Source organism: Megascapheus bottae, chromosome 9 (genome assembly GCF_031878675.1).
Source record: "Megascapheus bottae isolate mThoBot1 chromosome 9, mThoBot2.hap1, whole genome shotgun sequence".
NCBI classification, from domain to species: Eukaryota; Metazoa; Chordata; class Mammalia; order Rodentia; family Geomyidae; genus Megascapheus; species Megascapheus bottae.
In genome coordinates this window covers 69,103,791-69,113,546 of record NC_143517.1, presented here as the reverse complement: position 1 = coordinate 69,113,546, position 9,756 = coordinate 69,103,791, and the positions used below count along the sequence as shown (strand labels likewise).

The following is a 9,756-nucleotide window of genomic DNA, read 5'->3' as shown; positions in this document are numbered from 1 at the left end:
GTTAAAGTGCTTGCCTTGCATGCATGAAGACCTGGGTTCGATTCCTCGGTACCACATACATAGAAAAAAGCCAGAGGTGGTGCTGAGGCTCAAGTGGTAGAGCCCTAGCCTTGAGAAAATCCAAGGACAGTGCTCAGGCCCTGAGCTCAAGCCCAGGACTGGCAAAAAAAAAAAAAAAAGAATATTGGTTTTTTTTTTTTATTAAAACAAGTGTTGTGTGAATAAACTGATGTAAAAAATGTCATTTTAGCCGGCACAGTGGCTCACACCTATAATCCTAACTACTCATTAGGCTGAGATCTAAGGATCAAGGTTCAAAGCCAACTGGGCACAAAAGGATCTGAGACTCTTATCTCCAATTAACTTCTAGAAAATTGGAAATGGGGCTTGGCTCCAGGGTAGGGTGTAGCCTTGAGCTGAAGAGCTCAGGGACATCACCCAGACTGATTTCAAGCCTCATGACCCCCACAATATATATAGCTTTGTAAAAATTCAGCTAACAACCGGTAGCATAAACCTGTAATCCTAGCACTCCAGAGGCTGATGCAAGTGGATTTGTAAATTCAAGGCCAGTCTGGGCTACATGTGCCCCCAGCACATAAACTGTATAATAGTCAAATAACTGAATTCCATCCCTGACCCAAGAAGTCATGTCCTTTTCACAATTCAAAAAAAAATAAAGTTGTTCCATTCTACTTGTGCTAAGATGCTAAGATTTAACTCATTCTAGCGTTGCTCCCAAGTCTAGGCCTAGCATTGAAAAAGCCCAAGGACAGTGCTCAGGCCCTGAGTTCAAGTCCCATGACTGACCAAAAAAAAAAGTGGGGGCAGGAGAGGAGAAAGTTGTATACTTCTAACACTGTGGTGGAACAGAGACAGGTTGAACATTCTTAGATAACAAAAGGATCAAATTTTCCCAGCAAGATTGAAGCAGCAGGGCTGATGGCACATCTGGACATCTTCAAGCTCCAAATCTGGCCAGCCTAGGCACAGTGGGCAGTGGGGTGGGTACCCAAGGCTTCAGGCCTCAAGTTTTGATCACAGTCCACCATCTTGCTTTCATGAGCTAGAGACCACCAGCACATTCAACTTCGCATACCACATACTGAAGATGGCTTTGTTCGGAGATTTTAAGGGCAAGTGTTCAACTCCCATGGCTCCACTAGGCACTCTAGTGGAGAATTTTTGCAACAACCTTACCATAGCAGTCCTCTGCATGATTTCTAGGCTTCCCTTTGGGATTCTAATGAAAATCACCATAAACACATAATTTTGCATTCAGTATGCCAGCAGGACCAGCACCATCTGAGCACCAGCAAGATCTACTGGATAATCCCTGAAGAGCAACAGCACAAGCCATGTCTAGGTCTACCTGAACCACAGCTAGAGAAGCCATGGGCTTTCCTTCTGGGCCTGGCTTCAACACACACTCGGAGCTGAATGCTAAAATGCCCCAGGACAGGAAGTCTTTAGACCACTCCAAATCAATCTGTCTTCTAAGGTCTCTGGGCTTGTGAAAGGAGAAGCGGCCTTAAAGATTTCTGAGATGCCTAGAACCTTCTTTCCCATTGTTCCAATGCCCAGTGTCTGATTTCTTCCTATGTATGGTACTCTCTTTGCCTGTGGTTGCTATAGGGAGCCTTATAGAGCTTTTTTTTTTTTTTCCATATATCAACAGGCCATGAGTTTTCATTTTCTACTCTTATTTTGTTGCTGAGTCTGAACATAAACAGCTAAAAAGAGCCAGGCACTGATGGTTAACAGTTGTAATCCTAGTTATTCAGAAGCTGAGCTCTGAGGATCCTGAGTTTGAAAGCCCAAGGGACTACTCAAAAGGCTGTAAGTGGAGCTATAGATAATGGTAGGCCACTATTCGTTTTTTTTTTTTTTTTTTTGCCAGTTCTGGACCTTGAACTCGGGGCCTGAGCACTATCCTTGGGCTTTCTCAAGGCTAGAGCTCTACCACTGGAGCCACAGCACCATTTCTGGCTTTTTTCTATATATGTGTTACTGAGGAATCAAACCTGGGTCTTCCTCCATGCTAGGCAGACATTCTTACCACTAAGCCAAACTCCCGGCCCCTAGACCACGAACCTTTTTTTTTTTTTTTCCCTTTTGTGGGTCATGGGGCTTGAACTCAGCCTGGGCACTGTCCCTGAACAATTCCACTCAAGGCTACCGCCCTATCTCCGGGCCTGGGCATTTTAGCCAAGCCCCACTTCCCATTTTCTGGAGGTTAATTGAAGATAAAAGTCTCAGGTTCTTTTGTGCCCGAGCTGGCTTTGAATCTTGATCCTCAGATGACAGCCTCCTGCATAGCTAGGATTACAGGTGTGAGCACCATCCCCTGGCTAGACCACTATCCTTAAGCAAACAAAATCAAGTTCAAGCCCCAAGACTGACTGGCACAGCAAAAAACCATGTAGTGTGAATCTTTTACAATTCAGAAACTTTCTATTTTTCATCATTCTTTTTCCTTTTTTTATTTGTTTATTTTTGCCAGCCCAGGGCTCAATTCAGGGCCTAGGCACTTTCCTTGAGTTTTCTCAAGGCTAGTAGTCTACCACTTGAACCACAGCACCACATCTGGCTTTTTCTGTGTATATGGTACCAAGGAATGGAACCAGGGCTTTGTGCATGCTATTGAGCTCTCTCCTGCTAGACCACGCTCCCAGCCCATTTCATTTCCTTTCTGTTTTTATGTGTTTGCTTGTTTGGGGTGTGTGTGTTTTTGGTTTTGCCAGTCCTGGGGCTTGCACTCAGGGGCTGGGCTCTGTCCTTGGGCTCTCAAGAGTAGCACCACTTGAGCCATAGCACTATTTCCAGCTTTTTCTGTGGATGTGGTACTGAGGAATCAAACCCAGGGTTTCATGCACTCTAGGTAAGTAGTCTACCACTAGGTCACTACTACTTTGAGCTACAAGGCCACTTCTGGTTTCCTTTTTGTTAATTAGAAATGAGCCTCATCTCCTGACTTTCCTGACTTGACTAGTTTTGAACCACAATCCTCACATTTCAGCCTGCTGACTAGCTAAGATTACAGTCCTGGGCCAGCACCCAATTAAAAGTACATTTCCTTTTAGACAGTGTCACCTCTTCCTTTTCTTGATGATGGCCATTCTTATTGGGGTGAGATGGAATTTCACTGATTTTGATTTGCATTTCCTTTATGGGCAGGGATGTTAAGCATGTCTTCGTGTGTTTATTGGCCAGTTTTACTTCTTCTGTAAAAAAAAAAATTAGAAATTTAAAAGACAAGCCACACACAGGCTGAGAATGTGGCTTAGTGGTAGAATGCTTGCCCAGCATACATGTTCCTCAGTAACATATAAACAGAAAAGGCCAGAAGTGGTGCTGTCTTGAGCAAAAGAAGTTCAGTGATAGTGCCCACATCCTGAATTCAAGCCCTAGGACTGACAAACAAAAAGTCAGATTTGTCATTTTTGGCAAATGGGTGCAGAGGATGAAACTGGCCTGATGTGGTAGGAACACACAGCCCTAAGGATTTGGGGGCCCAGCTGAGATCTCTTCACATCCTCCTCTGTGTAGTGTATTTCCCAGGTGCACATGGGGCAACTGCATTCATCCCAAATGCCCATCCGCCTTCACTGTGATATTCTCTGGTTGGCCTAGCTTGGGTGCCATTGATTTAAAAATTAGATGATTTCCATTGAAGACATTTTTGTAACTTGACCAGTGTTTTTCACGTGTGTTGGAGACAGGACTTCATTTTGAATAGTAATTACTTCCCCACACAAGATTTCCTTGAGGGGGTAGGAATAACCTAAGGAGTAGCCTTCTGAGCAGCAGGGTAAATTAACACCCAGGTACTGTTAACTCTTCAGCCCTTAAAATTTGGAGCTAATGAAACACACCAGAAAGGTAGTTATTTGGTAGGTATTTCATACTTTTTAGGTTCCAGAAATAATGTCAGAATGGTTAGTGATGGGGATAGTCTCCTTCATAATAGAAAGCTTACTGTGTGGGGGGGAGGGGGGAGAGGGGGTTATGGAGCTTGAACTCTGGGCCTGGGCGCTCTCTCTGTGCTCTTTAGCTCAAGGATACCGCCCTACCCCTTGAGCCACAGCACCACTTCCAGTTTTCTAGTGGTTAACTGAGGTAAGAGTCTCCCAGACTTTAGTGCCCAGGCTGGTTTTGAACTGTGATCCTCAGATCTCAGCCTCCATAGACTGTTGGGTTTTTTTTTAGGCTGATTTTTTAAAATCAACTTAAGCATATCCTGTTTAAAGAGAAAATAAACCTTGTTCTAGGCATAAGCATAAGGAAAAGCGGGAGAAAAGAAAAAAAGGATTGGTGGCTTACACCTATAATCCCAGCTACTCAGGAGGTTGAGATCCAAGGATCATGGCTTGAGGCAAGCCTAGGCATGAAATCTGTGGACTGAGATTAAAAACCAACTGGGGATTAAAGTCCATAAGACTCATCTCCACTTAAGTACCAAAAAGCCAGAAATGATGTTGTTCCAAAGTGGTAGAGTAATATTCTTGAGCACAAAAGCTCAAGGATAATCCTCTGGCCAAGTTCCTACTAGCAAAAACTATTTTTGCATTCAAGGGACTGTTTCCACTCTTCCCCAAGGGGGAAGTGGTAGGTGCCGCCACTGTTTCTCTAGTAAGCACCCCTAGATGGGTGTGCTGCTTGTCCAAGGTCAGAATACTTTGCCCCGGACAGAGCAGTGGCAGCTAATGGCCAAGGCAACTGTGTCTAGGGCTTTCCCAATACCGTTCTTCTAATAACCCTCCATAATAAATACCCGTCCAAATGAAAGTTCTCGTCTGCCATGTTTTCTGAAGTGCAGGGAATGCCCAGGGCAGGTGGGGTTCATAGTACAGCACTGACAGGGAGAAATCAACCCGCAGGTGCACACTAGTCCTGGGAACACTTCACCTGGCTAAATAGCTCTCTAGGCAGTATTCATACTGCTCTAAAACAAGCAATAGCCGGGGGGTGTGGGGGGGAAGGAAATGGGTACCAAGACATGGGAAAGGGTATCAATGTATGTGAATTAATGCACCTTCTATCTGGCAAATATCATGTAACTCTTTTACTAAATACAATAAAAATAAATAAATAAATAAAACAAGCAATAGCTTACATATTAGTTGAAAGGTTCTGTACAGCCCAAGAGCACTGATAGAACTATGCATGGATGCTGCTCAGCCTGTGCTGGCTAAGAATCAAGATACATAGAATATGCCTCAGTAATTAATGCACCCGCTATGCATGGTTTTGCTGGTTCTGGTGCTCAAACTCTAGGCTGCTATAAACTTTCATTGACTTCCCAGGGATACCCTTGACAGAAGGGGCTGAAAAGTACAGTGGCTGGTGGCCATTTGCTTCACAACAGGGTCACATACCAGCTCCTTGCCATCCAAGTCACAGTAGGTGGACACTTTCTGGTGGTCTAGGAACCGTGGGAGAACATTAAACCAGTTCAAAGCCAGACCAAGAATAAAAGTCTCCAAGTCCAGTTAAGCACTCAAAACCCAATAGTGGGTGTAGGGAGTTTGGTCTGGTGGTAGAGTGCTTGTCTAGCATGCAGGCAGACCTGGGTTCAATTTTTCAGTACCACATAGAAAAAAGCCAGAAGTGGTGCTGTGGCTCAAGTGGCAGAGCTCTAGCCCTGAGAAATCCAAAGGACAGTGCTCAAGCCAAGTTCAAGTCCAATGACTCGGCGGAGGAGGGGAAATAGTACTGTGGCTCTAAATAGAGCACTAGCTTTGAACAAAGGAGCCCAGGGACAGTGCTCAGGCCCTGGCAATTCACTGTGTGGGACCATCAGATCCAAGAATCAACAGCAAAGCTGGGAGAGGTGTCTCACACCTGTAATCCATGTTGCCCAAGAGGCTGAGATCCAAGGATTGCAATTCAATGCCAGCCGGGCACTAAAGTCAGTGAGACTCTTATAGCCAATCAACCACCAGAAAACCAGAAGTGGCACTGTGGCCCAAGGGATAGGGTGGTAGCCTTGAACTCATGGACAACACCCAGGACCAGAGTTCAAGTGCCAAAACTGACCAGAAAACGCCCAGGATTCTCCAATGCTCCTAGTGACTATAAAGGTGACACTGCTCTTGACCACTTGACCATCTGCAGTAGTAGGCAAGATGGAACCCCCACATCTACAGGGGTGGGACAAATCCGTTGAACTGGCATACCCTTCCCCAGGAAAAGGCTTCCCCCCTTGAAGGATAAGCTACTCCCAGGCATAGCGCTGCTTCCACAAACCCAACGGGTGATGGCACACATCTAGTCTTTCCCTCAAAACAAAGCGAGCAGCCAGTTGTTTGGCCTAGTGGTAGTGTTTGCCTAGCACGCACCAATACCCCGGTTCAATTCCTCAGTACCACACACGTAGAAAAAGCTGGAAGTGGAGCTGTAGCTCTAGTGGTAGAGCTCTAGCCTTGAGAAAAAAAACCCAAGGAGAGTGCTCAGACCCTGAGCTCAAGCCCAGGACTGGCAATAAATTAAATAATTGTAAAAAACAAAGCGAGCCTGGGCTCCACAGCAGTGCTCAGAACTAGTTTCATTTGTGAAAGTAGTCTCTTTGACCTTCATTCTACTCTGTACAATGGGCTCCACAGCAGGACCTCTAATCCTTGGACAGCACAGAAATATAGTAAGCACAACCAAATAGCCCAAAGATATATTTTATTGATCTCTTCAGCCTTAGTTCTCTTTCTCCTGCACAGTCTTGGTTCCACGGAGTCGTCCAGTCCGACGGGCTGCAATGAGACCCACTTTGCGTCCAGCAGGAGCATCTCTGCGGATAGTGGAGGGTTTGCCGATGTGTTGGTGGTTACCACCTCCAAATGGATGTTCCACAGGCTAAAGGCACAGAGAGATGATGGCATTAGCATAAGGATGACCCCAATCTGCATTAGGAAGACACTGATAGGATCTAGTGTGCCCTTAGGCTAGAATAGTTCTAGTACAAAGATTCCCCCTCTAATGGACATACCTAGGAAAGAGAACTTGTCTAACCAAACCAGCCACATGGCACTTTAACCCCAGGTAATCTGTCACCATTTCTGGACTACTTACATTCATGGCCACACCCCTTACACGGGGCCAGCAGTTCCTCTTGGCCTTATATTTGTGGTAGGCACGGCCAGCCTTCAAGATAGGTTTGTCAATTCGGCCACCTCCAGCCACCACACCTGCAGGGAAGATAACATACTTTAAGTGGCTGTGCATCACAGGACCCTATAGTTGGTTGAAGCAGCCCCACTAGTCCTCTACCACACCCACATCTCTGCAATCACCTCAAAGCAGAAGAGCAAGGAAATAGCACTCTGGCTCAAGTGAGAGAGCTTTAGCCTTGAGCTGACGAGCTCAGAGACATATTCTAGAACCAGAATTCAAGCCTTACGATTGGCCAAACAAAAAGCAAGTCTGAGGAGCCAAGAGTTTTGGCCTAGTGGTAGATTGCTTGCCTAGCATGCATGAAGACCCGGGTTCGATTCCTCAGTACCCCACATACATAGCAAAAAGCTGGGAAGTGGTGCTGAGGCTCAAGTGGGTAGAGTGCTAGGCTTGAGAAAGTCCAAGGACAGTGCTCAGGCCCTGAGCTCAAGCCCAGAACTGGAAAAACAACAACAAAAAGTAAGTCTGGCGTCTGTGACTCACACCTGTAAGCCTAGCTACTCAGGAGGCTGAGATCTGAGAATCACAATTCGAAGCAAGCCAGAGCCTGAAAGTCTGTGAGACTTAGCTCCTTAACCTCTGTGGCTTACTTGAGCTGCAGCTAGCCTTGAGCTTAAGAGTTTAAGGACAGTGTTCAGGCAGAGTTCAAACCATACAACCAATTAACAGAAGAGCAGGAAGGTCCGAGAGTGTAACTTAGTGGTAAAGTGCTTGCCTAGCATGCCTGCGTCCAATTCCTCAGTACCACAAAGACAGAAAAAGCCAGAGGTGGCAGAGAACTAGCCTTGAGCAGAGGCTCAAGAACAGAGTCTAGGCCCCGAGTTCAAGGCCCAAGAACAGCCAAAACAAAACATAAGAGCAAGAGTACTTCCACAGTGACCTGGCAGAAAGCTTGGCAGCCTAAGCAGGGTGTGGTGGCTCACTCCTGTAATCCTAGCTCTCAGAAGGCTAAGATCTAAGGATCAGGGTTCAAAGCCAGCCCAGACAGAAAAGGACCTGAGGTTCTTATCTCCAATCAACCTCTAGAAAACGGGAAGTGGGGCCTGGCTCAAGGACAGGATGGTAGCCTTGAGCAGAAGAGCTCAGGGACAGTGCCAGGCCAAGTTCAAGCCCCATGACCCACAAGCTTGGCAGCCTCCCTCCTAGGGAGCCCACCCACACAACAAACACAAAGCCTCCTCAAGGTAAGGTAAGCCAAACCACTCTCTCTCCATCATGTCAGGCACTTAATGAGGTGAGATGCTGGGGAAGCAGAGAATTTCATTCAGCTTTTGATTACACCAGGAAGTGACATAGTGCACAGCCAGCAGCTTTACTTAGTCCGTAAACATAACCCTGGAATAAACCAACTCTGAATAGAACTGGACGCCAGCAGTGAAATATATGCTGCCTACTTAAAACTAAAGCTGTCAAAAAGGCAGTCAATCAAGTTCCTGAGTCCAAAAACAGTCTCTGGTAGGCTTTAGTGTTTGACTTGTCTGGCACTCACCAACAACAGCTCTGTTGGCTGAAGAGATGACCTTCTTGGAGCCGGATGGCAGCTTCACACGGGTCTTCTTAGTCTCAGGATTGTGGGAGATGACTGTTGCATAATTCCCAGAGGCCCGGGCCAACTTTCCACGGTCCCCAGGCTTCTCCTCCAAGCAGCACACAATCGTACCCTCAGGCATAGTGCCCACGGGAAGAACATTTCCAATGTTGAGCTGAGCTGCAACGAGAAGTGGTAGCATGAAATCAAGAGCAATGTCAAGGCCTCCGATAGACCCTCTTCCACCGCTCCTCCATCACTCTACCCCAATCGACCCACAAGGATCGCACAGGTGCACCTCTGCCAGCACGCGTTCCAGCAGAGCCGACTCCAGCTCCTCAGGCCGCCTCCCCATTCCCTCCCTGAGGCTCACCCTTCTTGCCGCAGTACACGAACTGGCCCGTGTGGATGCCCTCAGCGGCAATGAACAACTCGGTGCGTTTCTTGAACCGGTAGGGATCGCGAAAGACCACCTTGGCGAGGGGCGCACCGCGGCCGGGGTCGTGGATGATGTCCTGAGGAAGGCGGCAGCGTGACGGCCGTGTCGTCCGGGGCGCCCCCTCCCGCCCCCGCCCGCCCGCCCGGCCGGCGGCCCCCGCACCTTCACGATGCCTTTGATGTAGCCGTGCCTTTCCGCAAAGTCGACGGCGCGCAGGCGAGCGGCTCCCTTTCGGTGCTTCACGTGGGCCCGGAACACGGAGCCGGCGCCCTTCCTCTGCCCGCGGATTACACGGCCCATCGCTGCGGGTCTGAACGGGGCCCAGCGTCAGCGTCGGCGGCCCCGCCGCCCTTCGAACCCGCTGCCCGGCACCGCCGCCCCGGGACGCCCCCCGACTGCGCCCCTGCGGCGCGCCCGCACCCTCAGAAGAGTCGCCTGAAGTGCGGGTTACGACACCGCTTGACAAGCGACAGCTGACAGCGGGAGAAGGCGGTGGATGGCGGCGGATGGCCACAAGGCCAAAGCGCCCAGCAGCAACTTACCTGCTTCGAGCGCGGCCCAAAAAAGAAAGGCCGGACCAGCGAGCCGCCTTATCTTCCGGGGCGTGGCCAGAGAGAAGGCA

General features: G+C 48.1%; 1 protein-coding gene across 1 annotated transcript; it reads right to left on the bottom strand.

Moving 5' to 3' along the window:
* Positions 1–6,655: 6,655 nt before the first annotated feature.
* Positions 6,656–9,756, bottom strand: Rpl8 (ribosomal protein L8). The gene is made up of 6 exons (XM_090339634.1): positions 9,677–9,756; positions 9,297–9,444; positions 9,069–9,210; positions 8,657–8,875; positions 7,066–7,181; positions 6,656–6,849 (listed from the first exon to the last, which is right to left on the bottom strand). Exons 2-6 carry the CDS (start codon positions 9,432–9,434, stop codon positions 6,691–6,693), a joined length of 774 nt encoding a protein of 257 aa, XP_090195760.1. The 5' UTR covers positions 9,435–9,444; positions 9,677–9,756; the 3' UTR covers positions 6,656–6,690.